Source organism: Nannobrachium achirus (genome assembly GCF_963921795.1).
Source record: "Nannobrachium achirus genome assembly, chromosome: 7".
Lineage (NCBI taxonomy): Eukaryota > Metazoa > Chordata > Actinopteri > Myctophiformes > Myctophidae > Nannobrachium > Nannobrachium achirus.
In genome coordinates, this window is record NC_137816.1 from 30,288,455 (window position 1) to 30,308,619 (window position 20,165).

General features: G+C 41.3%; 1 protein-coding gene across 1 annotated transcript in view; it reads right to left on the reverse strand.

Moving 5' to 3' along the window:
* Positions 1-54: 54 nt before the first annotated feature.
* The window catches only part of aqp9b (aquaporin 9b), a 24,858-nt gene continuing 4,747 nt past the window's right edge, over positions 55-20,165 (reverse strand). The window contains exons 3-6 of the mRNA XM_080729989.1: positions 12,103-12,240; positions 11,225-11,343; positions 8,665-8,882; positions 55-3,518 (exon numbers count right to left, since the gene is read on the reverse strand). Of these exons, the coding sequence (XP_080586115.1) occupies positions 3,356-3,518; positions 8,665-8,882; positions 11,225-11,343; positions 12,103-12,240 (638 nt within the window). The 3' untranslated portion in view covers positions 55-3,355. The remainder of the gene's footprint in view (positions 3,519-8,664; positions 8,883-11,224; positions 11,344-12,102; positions 12,241-20,165) is intronic.

Consider the following 20,165-nt stretch of genomic DNA (forward strand, 5'->3'; position numbering starts at 1 on the left):
AGCAACATAAAACAAGCAAAAATCAACACCACAAGTATTTATTTATTTTAGGTTTTGTTTTTTTAGTTTTTAGTTTTTAATTTACCCTATATAACAAGTTGAAACTCAGGATAGTAATGAGGACCGAAATAGAAGGAGAAAAACACTGGATAAGTTTAGCAAAACAATGTATAAAATAATACATGCTTATGCGGGTTCAGACTACAGTATAAGCCACATACAGGGTTTAGAATGCACTAGATTACTATGTGTTAACATGGTTCTATAGTAGAAGCTGTTGGCAACAGGATATTCTCATAATTTATTTCCTAAGATGCCGTTTAGTGCTGTTTAGCTCACTGACCACTTAAGCTTCATTTACACTTTAATTCATTTCCAAATACAAGTACAAGTACCATGTTCCATTCCGATACTAACCCTATCTCTAACCCTAATCCTAAACTTAACCTCTATGGAAGTGTCGCCACTCCGACAATAAGAAGTCAATGTCGGAGTGGCGACATGTCGGAATGGAGAGCAGTCACCGTACCCTGTAAATGAGGCTTTAGTGCACAGCACATGATATCACTGTCTTTATGCCTGAAAATGGCACTTTGTTTTCCTGTTTATAGGTCAAAATATCTGATCTATACGTTGTTGCACACTCCGGAAATAGCGGAGAAGTGCGCTTGTAGTAGATCGGCTATTTTAGGAACGTGGCACCAAGCGTACAATGGAGCATAACATCTCTGTCGGGTGGGAACCTCATACGTCCAAAACAAACTGTTACTTTTCACTATTCAAAATGCAGTTCGACAAGCTCAACATGTGTCGCTTCACGCCGTGTTTTGATTGTCACTGAAGAAAGATGAAGTAGGACATTCATTTACGGGGAAAAAACACAAAAAGGTAAAATGTGGATATAAGACGTTTCTGCCCCATGGCCTGGCGTTGTAAACATACACTGAGTGTAGGACAGTGTCATTTCACAATTTATACATTTATAAGTGTCTCTTATGTAAATTTACAACAACAGTAAACAAATTGAACACGGTAAACAATGGGATGAAATACTGCCTTTCTCAGAGGTATACAGCATACATCTCTTTAGGCATTATTCCATGCTGAGTAATGTTATACAGTTACAGACTTTCATACTCATGCCATTGTGAAAATGATGCACAGAAACACACGCTTGGGAAAAAAAAAGATCTTTCGTCTCTGTAGCCTATTTGTTTATAGTTCTATGATCAGAGTACACACATGGCATGAGACTCAAACCACAGTTATTAAAGGGAAATATCATCATTAATCACAGCTCTAAATATGCCTGTGGTAAGGTTGCTATTAGGTCATTCAGTGATGATGTTTTCAGAAGTCGATACCAACTGGAGCGAAGCCAAATCAAATACAATAAAAAGGTAGACCTTTATTGAACCCGCGGCCCGGGTATATTCAGTTTCAGACTGACTGACTGACTGACTGACTGACTGACTGAATGGCTGACTGACTGACTGGCTGACTGACTGACTGACTGACTGAATGGCTGGCTGGCTGACTGACTGACTGACTGACTGACTGACTGACTGACTGGCTGGCTGGCTGGCTGGCTGGCTGGCTGGCTGGCTGGCTGAGCACACATTGTTGAAACACACATGTGCAACTATTAATTTGCCATTATTTCACAATTTGTTTTTCCAATGCTGTCAGTAAAAGTCCCTAAGTTACTTTCCATGTCACAGAGCCATGTTTGTGTACTGAACAGCAGATTGATCTAAAATAATAAGCATATGAAAGCACCGGTATATGTTCCTTTAAGGCCAACATTTGCCTGATTCTATTAAAATATAAAAGAAAGCATGTTTGCATTTCAGAACATCAGTATGCTGATGAATTGCTCTGCAGGGGAAGCGCGTCACACATTTGTGAATGTTTTAACAAACAAATAAAATAAAAAATGAAGAGGAAATACACTTCAGATAGTATAGTGAATGAAAGTGTAATGCTCATATATAAGTTAATTTCCTACATTCTAAGATTGTCAGCAGCTGTTTTTATATCAGCCCTGTTAGGAAGAGACAGAAGAAAAAAATAATAATACAATACAAATAAAGCATTTAAACTTGGCAAATACAGTTTGTAACAACAGAAAATACTAGGAAATAGGATACTGCAAAAATACATCTCTCTGTTTTTGATTTAATTGAATTATAGAAAGTGCCTGAGTTCTCCTGCACAGTGAAAATAGTCTATAAACAGGCTTAATAGTGTGATACTTGAGGGAGTCTGGTGTCCAAAAAACGAACATTTTGAAAGTCAAAATAAAAAACGCACACTGTCATTCTTTGACATTGTGTTACAAAAACTCAATAAAACATTTTGTGCTTCTATTAGAAATTGATACAAAATGTAAGTGTACATCTATTACGTCAACACGTTTTACCATTAGAATACCTTTAGTGATAGACCTATATCTTGTAATAAAGCTAATATCAAATGTAAACTACGAAAGCTTTTATGTGGAATGTGTAAAACAGCAGAAATTCTTGCCTGTTGAAGGTACAAAAAAAATAAGAGTAAGCTGCCATGCTCTTATGCGTAATCTATACTCTGTTGTACGACATTGTCACAATTCAACTAGTGACACCTCCTTACAACAAAGTACAATGCCTGACTCATACTGCGCCGCGTGGCGGTTTCTAACGCCGAGAATAGACAAACGTACAACTTCCGCGTTGTGAGGAGAAGAAGGTAGGGTCAGTCCACAGGCCAGTCAGGCACCATTGGTGCGCATGGGAGGCAAAACTGGAGCCGGAGGTTTGGTGAAATACAACAGAGTCAATGAGTGGACCAGCTTGTGAACAAACACTTTTTTCTGAACGATTGGTCAGTTAATCGGTTCAGGAATAGGCTATAAAAGAAGGTATATCACAGGTTGTTTTATAATCACTTGTTTTATGGTGTACACACTGTATGATTTTTTTGAGGTATCTAAACAGCGCCATGTATCATTTCTGCCTCGGCAGTATCACAGGATTTGGTTGTTCAGAAATGTACTTTGGCACGTTCAGAAAAGTACTCTTTAGATACCTAGACAATAAAATGATACAGTCCTGATTTTGGTCCGAGTATTCTACAAATGTCGCAGTTGTTCAGAAATAGTGTTTGTTCTCGGCTGGTCCACCTGTGCAACGAATCTGGCGGTTGGAATTGCTGGATAAATTACGTAGATGACCGTACCTTCTTTTTAATTACCTTGGTTGAGCGCTTATGTCTGCTGTTCTCTGCCATTCTCGGTGAGCGACACCATCTCGCGACGGAGCATGAACGAGGCTCAAAATAAATCAGGCGTTATTGCGCTGCATCCATTTGTTCTTTAACTCATCGTAACCATTTCGTATTTATCCTTGACGTTGTTCTCCTCCTGTTTCTCAGGTTCTGCGTGGTGCAACTCGATGAAGAGATAGTAGATGGCGGCACCCACCACTCCACCCACCATGGGACCTGCTACAGGGATCCACCACCAGCACCCTCCAGCACTGGAGACACAAGAACACACATGGATATACTGTGATTCATTCTGGAACTTCCTGCTTACTGAGAACACACTGCATCACTGAAAGATAACAATACATACATACAGTATACGCTAGTAAGACGCCTCAGGGCGACAAGCGACACGCCACAGTGATGTGATGTGGACATCAGGGATGTGGACATCAGGGATCTCCATGGCATAAAAGGGATTTGTTCCCCTGGCATCACAGGGATCTCCATATCTCCATATATGGGCATAAAAGGGATTTGTTCCCCCTGGCATCACAGGGAGGGATCTCTCTAACAGGGCATCATTAATATTGATGACATCAGGGAACTCCTTACATGGGCATAAAAGGGATTCTGTTGGTGTGATATCACAGTGAAGCCAGAGCGTGATGTCAGAGCGGCAAACCCATTATGGTAGAGTTGTTCCCCTGACATCACAGTGACATCAGAGCATGATGTCAGAGCGGCAAACCCATAGACCGTAAAAATGTGTACACAGACGGACGGACACGGACAAGCTGTGTGACGTTTCTCATAGTAAACTGCAACCTTCGGTCGCAATAATATCCTATATAAGAATTGGCTTAATGGTGGATGAGCGGGTGGGCGATCCACGTCGTCATGCTGATGTCACCAAGACTCAGCAATAACCATATAAGGTGTTCCCAAAGAAGCCACACCCAAATATGGAGTGTGTGTAACCTCAATGTGTCGTCATGGCATCGACAATAATAACATGGAACGGTTTTTCAACGATTTATATTTATATATTTTGTTGAGTGATATGTCGCTTAGTATTGTTCATGTTCTATCTATATTTATGATGGGTTATTCCTGTCATTAGGAAGGAGTCTTTGCCACGCAGCAGGCAGGGATTAGAGAGAGGCCTCCTCCTGGTCATTGTGGCGGGTCGAGTGTGATCTTTCAACGCTGGTGAAAGGCCTCTGAGTGGACAGGAGCTGACGCACGCTGATGCACGTGGGAAAGTAAAGCGAGTGACTCTGAGTAGGTCATGTTTATCCACTTCTTAAGCATCCAGGAAGTGGATGTAGACCACAGTAGGGCTGGCCGGATTAGACACTTTAATCTGCAGCCACAGGCTGAGATGGATCGGGACACACCTAGAGACTCTCAAATGCTTCCACCTATCCACTGTTGACAGTTTTTGTGAGAGATATAAGCAGCCAGTTCTATGAAAACAAGCCCAAAATAATCGACTATTGGCTACAATTTAGCACTTTAAACCTACCGGTATATGCTATTTGAAAATAGCCTGCAACCAGCAATAATTTCCAAGCAACTTTACAGAAAAACAAGCCCAAAGTTGCTTATAATAAGCAGACATGGCAACACTGCACCTAACAGTATGTACATTGGAAGCATTGAAATTGAGTAATAAATAATGTGGCTGAGCTGCCTCCCCTACTTCTGTTTTGCCTATGCATGCCTATTCTTAAGTGGTTCTCAAACCTTTTCACTTCCAGCATCACGGCATGCATCACGGCATGCATCACTGCATGCACCATTCCCAGTGTCATGTTCATGAAACTGTATGGGCATGACATGTTAATCATGAATGTGAAAGCTCAGATTATGTCTGATGTGTGGCATAATAGTGTATGATGTAAACCTGTGAGAAGATAAGGCTTATGTGTACATTAGAGCTGACATCTGGTGAGGTTTGTGGTGATGGTATGGAAGTTTGAGTGGTCAACATTAATATTATTATTAATGTTTCTTGATAATTATTTTATTTTATACTCCTCAAGTCAAGCCAATTATTCAAGATTATGTAAAAAATGTATTAATAAATAGTAAAACATGTTTAAAGATACTGAACAAGAGTTCCCTCCTTCTCCTGAAATCCTAATTATCGATACTCGATAGCCAAGTGGATGCCATTTTCTGTATGTCATTCCCCTACTCTGTTTCCCCATTTCCTGTCTCTCTCAACTATCACGGTCAAAAAAGGCAGAATAGCCCCATCAATAATAAAATCATTTCTTAAGGCCCATTGGTAATCTGTCAGTGTCAGTCAGTGTGTGCAGATATACCCTGCCTTTTGACTGTCCTCTATATATGAGAATGTTCAGGATGTTTCTGGGTGTGAGCCTACTAGCCTGCAAACAATAGCTTGCAATTTGTGAGGGTGTGATTCTTTGATACGGCATCTTTTAGAGTGTCAGATCATTTGGTGACAGCCAAGAGGAAGGAACGATAATGGTGGACACGGTGCCAATAAAACCAAAAGTACAGCCATGTGAAATGCCAAGAAGACACGGCTCCTGCTCCAAAATGACAATAAATCTGGGGTTGGCTTCCCGGCCGTTGCCGAGAATTGAAGGAGAGGATGGGATGAATAGTGCAGAGTTAGATCTCCACCAAAACAGACTACTACTGATTAACAGACTGGCAGCCAAATGAAGTTGGGAGTTCAGTCGGTTGGAAGGTGTGAAAAAAGTTGCTGAAAGCACCTTAGAGCTGACACCGACAGACGGCTACTATGGTGCTAAAAATAGCATATGGTTTGTTCTACAACAAGCCCACTGCTATCCGACAGTCGAAAGCCTTCTACAGCAGATGTTCAGTAACAGACACTTTCCAATACTTACTGCCACTTATGTCGCTGCAGTGGAGAGCTACTGTACAGTACCTTAAGAGCAACAAGCGGCACAGTTAGGCAGACGATAATCCAAACACCCAAATTAACTCTTAAATGAACGTGCACATGCTCATGTATGCGCACCATAGGCGTTTTCATCAGGATGAGACAATTAGTTTGCTTTCAGCACACCTAAAGGAGTAGTTCACCCGTAAAAATATTTGTTTTCTATTGATTACTCAAGCCATGGAGACTTCAGTTCAATAATAGTTTTTTTGTACTTGTCGCATTCCTGAGACAAAAAGATTATTATAGTAAATTTACTCCCATTGATTCCCGGGTAGACCCAGGTTCACCCATTTAGACTGGGAACGCATTATAATGCAAGCTTGTAGATCTGCTATTTTTGAAAAATCTTGAAAATCTTTGAATATTTCAAATCCTTCTATGGCTTTTTGAAAAACCTACCGTATGTTTCTATGTCAGTGGTGCTCAAACCTTTTCATGTGAAGGACCCCCAAAATGATATATATTTGGCCACGGACTCCCATCTCAAAATATTTAGTTCCAGGGACCCCCCAGAAGCAAAATTTGAGTTGCAAATTTTCGCTTAAAAAATACATATATTCAAAGATTTGCACACATTTTCACGACTTTTCAAAAATAGCAGATATACAAACTTGCAGCACGGCACTCAGTGCCACGCTGTGAGCTTGTATATCTGCTATTTTTCAATAGTTAAAGTATAAAATAATTAAGGCTCTCCACTCAAAATAGATTTCCCCCGGTTGCCCCTAGACATGTACATGAGTCAATTCAGTCAGTACTTCATTACGTAGCAATGAAAGTCCCCTGAACGACACTTACACAAATTCTCATATTCGTTTGTGAAAAAAGCCAATTGCAAAATTTCAGAAGGTTGACTTGAACTAAGAATATTGTGCTGTGATTTGCCATTGTTGTGCAGTCTCACCAGGGGTGTCACAAGGGGAGGGGAAAGTGGTACTGAGTTACTAGGGCCCAAGGTGGAGGGAAGAAGACAGAGGGAAAAAAATACACCGCCTCAAGTGAGGGAATCCACACATGTGCCATTTCAGTCGGAAGCTATTGCATATTTAATATTTATGTACTGTACATAGAATCCCACTTCATTCACTTCACGCATCCCTGAGCTTGTTTCTATTTCTTCTCAAAATGCAGAATAGTGGCTGATTTAAACTAGTTGCACCGCCATGTCACGCATCCAAAATAATGCTGTGTTATGAGCTTGTAGATTTGCGGTGAACTACGCTGGCATGTACCGTAACTAAAGCATAAATCCCCCATTTCAGAAAGAGGCCACACAGCCACTGTGATCAAGTCCCTGGGTTCTCACGTTGCCCGTCTAGCTGTAAGTACTAGGCGTCTGCTGGGAATGGGAGCAGCAGGAGCGCAACGTGCCTATCAGGCAGGCACTTTGGCACGCTTCTGGAATAGCATGCTTGTTCCACATTTCTCCCGAGCTCTCATGTCTAATTTATACGCAGCGCTTCATTATAGCTTGAAGATCATTCGTTGTTGGCAAACAACACTGCCGTGCCCATGGCGTATGAATTGAGCCTTACAGGCCATTGCATGAATAATTCACACATTAATACTATAGTTTAGTTTAGGATGTTAGTGATTATGGGGCCTTAAAACAAACAGTCATAAAGTACAAATTAAAAGAAATAAGTTCTAAAGTTGTACAATGCCGTGCTTTTCATCACTTGAGACCTATATTCTTCTTCTGCGCAGAAGGCATGCGGCATTTCCGGTGTCGCAGCCGAGTGTGATCTACAAGCTCACAGCGGTTGCATTTGCGACGCGACGTGAGCTTGTATGTCATGTCTGCTGTTAACCGGATGTGGCCCACAAATAATTCTACAGTGAATTCTGGCGGAAACAGGCGAATAATGAAAAGTGAAAATAGTCGATCTATAAGCTATAAGATTTTTGAAGATTATGAAAATATATGAAAGAAAGAAAGAAAGAAAGAAAGAAAGAAAGGGTGATTGATATATTGTCACTGCACATCGCCACATATTCTTACGGGGTGGGGTGGGGGAGCATGTCGATATTGCGGTTCATTCTTTCCACACAGGTGAATGTTAAACTGGTGAAATGCTAACCTGCCGACGCAGGTGAGTAGCTAACCTGCCGACGTTGGTGAATGTTAACCTCTATGCCTAAACCTAACCCAAACCCTAACCCTAACCTCAGTAACCGTGACGCGGGCGAATAGCTAACCTGCCGACGCTCATAGTCGAAAGAATGACTTGTCGAAAGAGCGAGATTTCCCCGTGCGGTGGCACCTGTCAGCAGGGAGTGTTGGGCGGAGGAGTAGGCCGAAGGCTCTACATCCTCCCGGTGGGGGCTCCTCACTGGCAGGTGAGTCAGTAGGATACAACAGCAGTGACAGCACACAAATGTGTGTGGGGAGGAATCAATTGGCATAAACGACTACATTTGGGAGAAAAATGGGTTAAAAAGCTAAAGATACTGTATGGGTATATCACCTGAATACTCCCATCCCCCAGCCAGCCACAGCAGTGAAGAGCCTGGGCCCCAGGTCTCGTGCAGGGTTGATGGGGTAGCCACAGTTATGGCCCATGGACACGCCGATGGCCATGATGATCAGACCGATGCACAGGGGCTCCATGCCCCTCGGAGCTCCTATGTTCTTCCCGTCAGTGATGGCCAGGATGCACAGGACGAGGGCAGCGGTTGCTATTACCTGTGTGGGAAAACACATTAGTGAGTTCATCAGAAAGAAGCAGTTCTTCTGTACACGTGACAGGTGCGTTGGATAATGTATTATAGGGATGTGGAATGCGCTGACAAAGCCTGTTATAGTGCCACCTGAGTTGGTTGGTCTTTTTTATTCCAAGCCTTATATTTTTTTTTCTTAGCTTCACTGTACATAATCCTGCACTGGACTGATGGCATGTTTGTGAGAAAAAGAAAATTATACAAAAAACAGCATCTTGGTTCAAGCCTCTTCACATCATCTCTTGCGCTTAAAAGAAATATATATATAAAATCATATACTTATATAACCAGGTTCCGTTTTTTTGTTTTGTTTTGTTTTGTTTTTTTAAAGTGAAGAAGCCAGTATGCAGGAGTCCTTTCTTCTGAGTTCACAATTAATACATTTACCACATACTTTTCCATGGTCACTGTTATTGTTGTTGTTGTTTTGAGAGGATGGTCTTGTTGTGGTGACCTCTCCTCTACTCTTGTGCTTAAGCTTATTAAGGGGGCTTCCCCTTTCCCCTGGTTGATGGCTACAATAACAGCTTTAAGATATATCTCCCCTCCCATATGGTCATGTTATGGAAAGCCCTATGGCCTTTCATCAGTGTGGGGAAGTAACTACGTACATTTACTCAAGTATATTTTGATGCCATTACTTTTGTAAGTAAAAGTTTGAATACAGGACTTTTACTTGTAACTGAGTTTCTCTGTTTTTATTGTGGAACTGCTACTTTTACTTTAGTCTGAGTAGGCTATACTTTTCCCACCACTGCTTCTCATTAAAACAGTAAATGGAAGCACATAATTCACCCAAGCCCCCAGAACCCTGGGGGCGCCCTGAAACCAAATGGACATGTTGGCCGTTTTGAGGTACTGCAGTTGGGTCTACTCACATGAACGCGCGTCTAGGCTTCTTTGTATTGACGCGCGTTCATACCGGAAGTGCTCGTTCATGAAAGCGCATCCATGAACACAAATTATGACGCAAAACGCGTCACAGTAGACCCACTACGTCACGGTTTTACTACGCGGAAGGAGGGGTGAAAACGCCTCATGCGCTGGGTGAGCAACTCAATGCAAGTGGACGGGCGGGGATATCCGGTGTCCTCTCTATTCTTATTATAACTCTATGAATTCACCTCTTATAAGTAAATTACAAATAACATCTATATTAAACAATACATTGTTGTATGGTTTGGTTAATAATTACATTGTAAGCTCTACATTGGCCCTTTGTGCCCATCCTCCCACACACACACACACACACACACACACACACACACACACACACACACACACACACACACACACACACACACACACACACACACACACACATACACACACACACACACACACACACACACACACACACACACGCACACACACGCAATAACACGTGCATGCGTGGCTCATGGGTATTCATGGCAGATGGTTGTTGTTGTCGTTGGTACTTCAGAACCTACTGTAGCGCACTTTCTGCTCCATTTATGCTCACATTCACACACATGACAGCTCTAAGCAGCATGCTCACCCTATCATGCATCTACACCAGTGCTTCTCAAACATGTTCATGTCAAATTGATATGGTCGCTGTCTGCCAGAAACCTCTCCATAGTCTTCAAACCACTGGTTCCCAAACAATGGGCCGCGGACACATTGTTAGGGTGTTAGTCCGGCCCCCAGCCCCTTGGGTTTGGAAAATGTGGCCCCCTGAACAATTTAGTTGAATACACCTGGTGTATATTGTCGTTGTTGGGCAGAAACCTCTTAACTTCATATTCCAACTTTATGTAGTTTTTTCTTTGTAAATTGACTCCTTACTAACTTGATCACACTACAGCTTCATACAAACGCATCACAAGTCGCAGATCTTCAAACTTGAAACGCTGCACAAAGTGATGTTTTCAAGCTTGTCAATCAGCTACTTTTGCTTTTTTTTTTTATCCTGAAAAGTAACGGTTTAGTTTCTAGTTTTATGAAATTATAAAAGAATGTGGGAACATTTACATGACGTGCCCATCTTAGGACCACAATGGAAACAAGTCCCTAGGACTTTTTGTGTTATTACTTAGTTAGCCTAAATGTCTGACTGTACACCAGGTTGAAAGTGGTTATGTCTGTCTGTGGGTTTTATACATATTTAACCAATTATTAACAAGAATGGTGACTAAATAATAACTACATTGGATCCATTGGAACACAGATTTCATTTTATTTTTTATATATATATATTTTTATGGACATTCAAGATTTCCCCCCTGAGAGTGACAATATCAAGCACCATATAAAGCACCAAAGATGTTACAACGTCTACCTTACCTGATCTACAAATCCGTTTATGAGTGACAGATGTTTGGCAGGATAGGAGGCAAATATGCCGGCTGTGCCATTTGCCCCAGTAACATAAAACTGTCCACCAGTGAAATCCATCAAAGCATCTGTGGAAAAGACAAAGCTTTACCATCACATTACAGCACATCCATACAGAATGATTTACCACACAGTAAGTCTTTGTGTAATCCTACCAGCTGCATATGCTCAGTGGTGGAGAAAGTAAATACTCAAGTATTCAAATAAATCAACAAAGTATATTTGAAATTTAGAATTTAGAAGAATCAGTCTAATGTAGAACTCTATATTCTAGTAAGACGCCTCAGGGCGACAAGCGACCTCGCGCCATGTCTTGGCCGTCTGGCCATGTATATCGGACCAGTTACCCATATATGGAGACTCCTGATACCCATATAGGAGATCCATGTACTGTATATGGAGATATGCTGTGAGACCCCAAACATGCTCACTCAGTTATTCTATGAAAATCCTATGACGTCTATCACATCTGACATCATACATACAATCCCTTTTACATAGCTGACATATGGTGACATCAGTGAGATGTCACAAGCACACAGCCAAGCACTAGAGGGTGGCCAGAGGACCAGTGACACATTAAGAGGGATTTTGAATGAAAAAAACACATTAAGGATTTTGAGTGACAAACAAATTAAAGAGGGATTACGGTCACAATAATATAATGATGTATAATGACGAGTCTACATAATAACGTTTTCTATAGAACTGATAGAAAACATTGTCATGACTGTTTCTAGAATATCTTTACAGAATAAGCTATGGTATTTTCCAATTTTGATGTAGCATGATTCTGCCCACATAGTGATGTACAGCTATGTACCCACCGTAATACAGTCCATAGACAACACAAGCCCCAGCGAAGGCGCCCAGGAACTGTGCCGCCACATAAACAGGAAACTTCTTCAGAGGTAGCTTGCCCAAGACGGCCATGGCCAGCGAGACCGCCGGGTTCACATGGGCACCTGGAACAATGGAGACATCAACATGAACATTTCATATACATTCATTTATTTGAACCACTTTCAACCTGGCATTATCATACATGGGTGAAATTGTCAAACATTTGTCATTTCTTTCAATCAAATAATTTTATTGCAGAAATAGCAGATCTACACAAGCTCACAACACATTACGAGTCAGCGGATTGAGAGCCTGTAGAGCATCTATTTTCACCATTTGAAAAGTTGAAGTATATCTTCGCTGTTGGGCAGAAACCTCCTATCTTTATGTACTGTAGTATGATCCCTATACTTGATTATGCTACAGCGTCACACACAAGCATCATAAGCGTTTTGAGCTTGCAAATCTCCTACGTTTGCTATTTTTTAATCTAAATCCTAAAAAGTAACAGTTTATGACATAATGCGGTTTCCACCCGACAGAGACGATATATGGCTTAAGTGATTAAAGTGCATTAAATATAACATACTGTACTCTGTAGCATAGGGTTAAATAAAAAGACAATACAGGATAAGATAAAAATAGAAAATACACCGACCAAGCCAAATGGGTCACAATATTAATTATATCATGTCAGGACAAGATCGAGATGTTTCATGGGATGGTAAGCTGGTTTTAGTGGATCATGCATGGACCCTGACATCTGGCCATTTAATGCTAATATAAGTTCACTGGCAATCTGATAATATGGGTTTTGAGTCTTGAACTAGTGTGTTATTCATAGCAGCACAGTGCTATCTATGTTAGAACTAGGGTTGCCAACCCCCTAAACTAGTGAAAATAGCCACATCCACAAGCTCACAACACGTCGCTTCATGCCTCGTTGCGAGCTAGCGGCTTTGATATTTTCACTACTTCTTAAACATTTATTTTCTAATTTAGGGATCTTTGATCATTTAGTTTTTATTCCCAACATTCTTTTTGGAAAATGTTAGATTTTTACCCTACTCATGAAAATGTGTGCATTTTTTTTTTAAATGTTTATAAAATAAAACTAGAAGCAGTGCTCTTCCGAGCACAGGTCTCCACCAGGCCATGGCGTCCTGGTGGTGCTATAATAGGCCAATGTAAAAAGGGTGGCATTTGTTCTTCGCCAATCTTAGACCTTTCATGGCAGTCGGATGCAGCATGCCTGATTTGAGCCATTGTGTTCCAAAAATGTGTTTCGCTAAAGTATACCTGCTGGTGGCGCTATAACAGGCCAATGTGAAAAGCGTAGCATTTGTTCCTTAATGTAGTAGGAATATGTGTGGCAAATTTCGCGGTATTCGCAAGCTGCGTTGATGATTTGAGGCATTTTGTTCAAAAACTGAGCAATCCTCCAAACTTTGGAAGCCAATATTAGCAATTAGGATGGAATATGAAATATCAGATGGATCAGACTTGATCACATGACTATAGAGTTACTGTGTACTGATTAGCATGATTGTTGGAGAAAATCTGATGGAGTAATTGCAAAGAATGTGTTTATCCTTAGCCCCTAGGCATAAAGCGCATACAAAGTTTTCCACTTATCGGTGGAGTTAAAGGTAAAAACACAAATTGCCATGTTATAGCACCACCATGAGGCTGATTTGAGAAATTTGAAGTGGCATTTCTTCCTCGGCCTAGTGGGAATGTGCGCGCCCAATCTCACCAAGATTGCACGCTGTGTTCATGATTTGAGGCATTTTGTTCAAAATGGACCAATCCTGCAAACTTTTGGAAGCCAATTGTAGCCAATCAGGATGGAATATGGAAAATCGGACAGATCCACGTTGATCACATGACTGTAGAGATACTGTCTACCGATTTGTAGGATTTGTGGACAAAATCTGTAAGAGAAGTGTACAGAAATGTCTTTTGCAAACATCGGCCACTAGGCTTCGGCTGGTGGAGACAATAAATAAAGGCATATTCACAGGCGATCCACGAAAATGGACCCGTGACCCACAAATGGGTCCCACTCCCAAGTCCAACCCACTGTTAGGGAAACAGTGCTCTAGCTTAAATTGGACCTGAGTTGTTTCTCTACTTGGACCTTTTTTTCTGTCTACATCAATAGCCCATCTACAAGTCAGAATATGGAAGCTAGGGTTTAAGTGATTAGGTACACTGGCAAACTGATAAAAATAGGTTTTGAACTATAGTGTGTTATTCATAATAATGACACAGCGCTAATATAATGTTAGAACACATCATCCATCCCAAAGTGTGGCGGTTGTGGGACTGACACACACATAGTTAGCCACACTGGGCTGGAGTCAGTGGTAGAAAAAGTGCTCAAATGTGTTACTTAAGTAAAAGTATTAATACTGTCTGCAATGTAGAAATACTCTGTTACATACAAGTAGAAGTATGGAATTCATAATTTACTCGAGTAAAAGTATAAAAGTATTGGCATAAATAAGTACTTAAAGTACCAAAAGTAAAAGTACAAAATGTTTGAAAATAGCCACAGTATAAAATAAGTCCAAAGTGGTTTATGTATGTTTTATAATATTGTAATTTATATCTACAAAGTAACTAGTAACTAAAGTTTTCAAAAGCATGAAGTGGAGTAAAAGTACAATATTTGGATCCGAGATGTAGTGGAGTAGAAGTAAAAATACTGGAAATTGGAATTACAAATACCTCAAAATTGTACTTAAGACCAGTACTTAAAGGAGTAGTTCACCACTTTTCAACCTGTCTTCATATAATAGGTCCTCACTAATGTTCATGATAAAATATCACAATTTTTTTCTACTCAGTCCAAGTCTCCTAGGAGAGCTGTGGGAAGTTTAGAATCCATCGTCTTGTGACATCATCATTTTCCCAAAAAAAAATTTTATCAATATTTTTGAAAATAATATTTAGATTTTTAATATCGCGAGAACAATGGCTTCCACTTTAAAATTGCAACTTTTCAGGAATAGAAAGCCTGCAGTTTCTATAAGCTGGATTGGTAATCGATGATGTCACAAGACTATTTGTTTCTGACCAGCCCACAGCCCTCCTCTGAGAAAAAAGAAAAAAAAAAAAAAAAAAGCTATTTTTGAGTGAGGACCAATTATATGAACATAGGTTGAAAGGTGGTGGAGTGCCCCTTTAAGTAAATGTACTTTGTTACTTTACAACACTGAATGACAGCACCGCTGGGGGGCGGGTGTTTTGGCTCTGCTCCCATTGCTAATCTCACCATCCTGTTCCCAAAACGCCACGGCCAGCCGTGAGGACTGCCTGTCTGAATTGCATGTGACATAATCTGCCTGGATCTGCTTAAGCCACGCGTAGACTAACGGCTCATTAGTGTGACCGTGACGTGTCACACTTATGGCGCGCTGTCAATTAAAATCCCAGATTGATCCGGGGTGAAAACAAACGTTCTCTTCTTGAATGGAGGAGGCCTGCCATCAGGCAAACCTTCCAATGCAAGGGGCTTCCCACACCTGACCTGACCCCCTTTCTCTCCCCAGAGACCCACATGGCCCAGCACAGCTCATTACTCCGATGCGGATGATCATCTTCAGAGATGTCACTGAACATAGTAGAGGCGTCCCACTGCTCAGCGGATCCCCAGGGCTTGAAAGAGCCAGTCATGCAGCAAAGGAAGTCTTGTTCATATACGATTAACCTCATTCCTTTACTCCAAGATCTAGTTTTACATAACTCTCTCTCTCTCTCTCTCGCCATCACTGAACATAGGCAGGGATCTGGCAAAGCTGCATGAGTCAGAATAAATAAAAGAACATATGCTTCCTGAGGAATTATTTGAATATTGTGTAAAATTACTGATGTAACATATCATCGCTGTTGGGTGAAAATGTTGTATATGTCCAAAACGGTTACTTTGCAGGAAATGGAAAAAAAGGGTGATGTTATAATATCGAGGCATATAATAGGCCTATATATGCCTCGATATTATGACATACGGGCATATTATGCCCGTAGCGGGCATATTATGGCCGTAGCCAATCAGATGGGCCTGAACGGGCATATGTCCGATAAATTTGAGGATTGGTGGATTGGTGAGCTTCACATGACATTTCAGCCAACCAGACTATAAATGGACCAATGTCCATGATTGGTCATGTTTCACGTGACATCTTAATAATATGTTACTATAAAACGGGCGGAGTGGGTGCAGCGGGTGGAGCGGCCGCAGCCGCTGGGATAAAATTTAAATGTACAAAAAGTATATATATATATATATATATATATATATACAGTATATATATAAATAGCAGATCTCACAATGCATTGTGAGCTTGTAGACTGGAAATGTTTGCTTTGTTCTTTGTTCTTTTGCACATTAAAAGGCATTCGTTAATGAGAAATGGGGATACAAGGTTTCTGCCTGACAGTGACGATGTACTGTAAAGAATGAGAAGCTGTGTTGTCGTTCGAGACACAGAGTCTGGGTTCGCCTTCTGCCAACAGTGAGATTTAAAAGTTGAAGGCAAATTCAATTTGGCTCACGTTTTTTAGCTTGTATGGCACAATGTTGACGCTCTCTCCCAGGGGCCAGGTTTAAAAGCTCACCTCTGAAGATGCTCTTTCACTTCCCAATAGTGACGTAAATGACCAACTCAGCCCCTCCTTTCTTCCCAACCCCAAAACTCCTGTATGTTGCATAATGAAACCCTTGATTGCTCATAAACAGGCACCATGGCACAGCGGACCCATTCAAGACGCCCATGACATTTAGAAGTGATTCCTAATTTCCTCCTATCCCTGTCATTGCTGGTAAAGCAACAGAGAGAGGGGTCCTCTTGCAGTAATCCCCAAAGAATGCACCCAATAAAGTCCCCTTCTTTGGACACCTATAGGACAATTCTTCCAGCCTTGTAAACCTAGCCCGCACACTTAAGCCTCCGACGAAAAAGCTGCCTGGTCTATAGGACAGCATAATTAAACAACAGCGTATTGTGCCCCCCAGCCTCTAATGTTTCCTCAGTTCATCCTCCAGTCTTTCCCATCTTTAACACCGGTAACCAGAGCACACTATGACGCTACACGCAATATTGTAGAGCTTCTAAGAAAGACCTGCATTTGTGCGGCATTATGGTCCAGGTTTGATGATTGAATGGATGGAGGTATACTTTATGGGATCACAGCCAGTGTTGCCACGTCTGCTTATTATAAGCAACTTTGGGCGTGTTTTTCTGTGAAGTTGCTTTGGTAGTTGCGGGTTGTGTTTTTTCGGGGTTATAGTTGCTTATTTGGGCTTGCTTCCTAATGTTGTTCAAACCAGTGGTTCTCAAACATTTTCATGTCAAGTATATAGGACAACCCCGTTAATATGCATTTCTTTGTCCAAAGACTCCCATCTGATTTCTTTTTGTGCCAGGGACCCCCATAACAGATTTTGTTTCAAATGTTTCAAAAATATATTTTCCCCGATGTATATAGGTTTGAAGTGCTTTTGTAGCCTAGTCAGTGGTGTGACTGCTCAATGATGCATGGGCCTTAATTTGTGTTACATTATGTCTGTGGGATCTTTAAGCCCTGGTTTAGACTGTGTGAGCCAAACCCTGGCTCATGCTGATGGCTCTGTACCTGATACTATTGGAGCTATGAGCCAGAAGCCACAGCTTGGCTCATGCAGTATACATTAGGCTTTAGAGTGAGTGATCCTTTAACCACATGAACCGTACCGTCCCTATTCTGGGCATGTGATAACAGGCAAACATTCGGCCACAATAGCAGAAGTGGTATTGTTTGCTGGGTTGCAGGCTAATGTACCCATAAACATCCAGAACATTCACATTTACAGGCAGAATTAAGGCAGGCTATGTGCACACAGACACCAAGATGTTATTATTGGGGGCATTTTGAAGTCTTTATTTGAAAGTGATAGTGGAGAGAGACAGCAAATGGTCCAGGCGTCCAGACAGATTGACTTTCCACTCATTTTGCATACATTTTCTGTCCATTCTCTACCCATGTGAAAATAGCTTATCTCACACATGGAGCAATATTATGTGTTGTTAGCTTGTATATTGGCTATGTACAGCATAGATTTGGTGTAGAGGGATAAGGGGTGCACTAAAGCCCCTTTTCCACTGGCACAACACCGCACCACTCCCCACCACACCGCCCTCTTGTGCCAGGTTTTCCACTACAAGGATCTGGGTAGAGTGGTGTGAAAGTGGTACTAAACGTGGTACCCTAAAAAGCATCCAATCTAGAGTAGGTCTGAGCTAGGATATAGTTGTAATACATGATAATAGATTATATTGTGTTATAACCTCTATTATAATCTATTATAGTGTAATATAATTTAGGATAGTTGTAATACAAATTTATATTGTACTATAATCACAGTTAAAAGGGTCAATTTGTTTCTTACCGATAGGGGTACTTTTGTGTAATGGAAAATGTAGATATTTTTATGTGGTGCGGTGTGGCGTGGTGTAGTGTGGTGTGGTGTGGTGCTAAAGCTGCAGTCGAAAAGGGGCTTATGTATAGACCGTTGGGGGATCCCGGTCAACAAAGTAGGGTCAAGACAAGAGGTTAAAGGTGCATGACAATGTACTGGGAGCTGATGGTACAGTAGGTATGGCACTCCACCTCAGCATTCCATCTCCCAGGGGTCTGGTGCTTTGTAACAGGGATGGACATGGTGATGATGTCCTTGGCTGATACTGACAATAAGTTTCTCCAACCTACTAATAGTTTGTTTTCTTCTATCAGTTATAAAATACTCAAGACTCTTAGTCTTGTGTATTTTATATGGCAGACAAGTAAGCAATGCAGCTACAGCTAATAGAATTAAGAATGGGTGATATTAGATTTAGGTGCGCCCATAGCCATGCATGTGTGCAAGTATAGTAGTCAATGCTTGCCCACTGGCACATCTAAATCTAACACAGCCATTATTAATTGTATTAGTTACAGCTGAGTTGCTTACATCATGGTGTACTATAATGTGAGCCATATGGCCCAGTCACGCATTTGCTTCATACAGAAGTGTCAACCTCCAATTCACTTCCATTCAATGGGAGCTCAGTGGTGGTGCTCCCCACTGCGATGTGTTGAAGCAAGGTTGACCCACTTGGAAGGCATTTGGCTTGTAGTTTACATTCAGTAAGCCACTGTAACGTAAGTCAAACTACACACCAGAAAATGGGCACCAGGGACATATCTCTGACTGGCACTGCCCATACACTGCAGGACAACACACACGAGATACTGCACACATCTGAAACCTCGGCCAAGTTGCGTCACTCCTGAGTCTGACACAGATGTGTGACCGTGCCATTATGCATCGATTGCAGCCTGTCATGTTTTACCCTTCTGTAGTTTGTAACCTAAACCATGAAACAAACTACAAATGGCCCTTTAAAGGATATCAGGACAGAGGGAAATGTTATAGTTTATATTAGAACACCTGAGCAGAAAGACAGACTGACCCATGTTCAAAGGTCATGATAAAGTAAAAACATCCAGATCACAAACAGTGATGACCTTTGGTACTCGCTCACGTTTCTGAATCCAAACAAAGTTGTCGTTGAAGGTTGAATCTCCAGATATGGAGATAACCAACACATCCCTCCATATATGGAGATAACCGACGAATCTCACTAAGTCTGACCTCACAAGCCCCATATTTGGACACGAACAACATATAACTCCATATATAGAGACATAGCTGCTGACATCAGTATGACATCACACTGCTGACATCAGTATGACATCACATCGTACACAAATGACCCTTATATAAGACCGGCATTATCTACCGACAGATTGTGGAGATAAGCGACCAACGGTCGCTTATCTCCCGATTAGGGAGTCTTACTGGTATTATTCATATTTTTCTTTTGTATTCTTGCCATGCATAAGCCAGATTATTAAATGCTTTTATTTTTTTTCCCACAAGAGTGCCTTGGTCTCTTCCCCCTTTTTTGCAAATCAAAGTTGTTTACAGGTTGAAAAGACTCGTTCCTATTTGCCTAGTGAG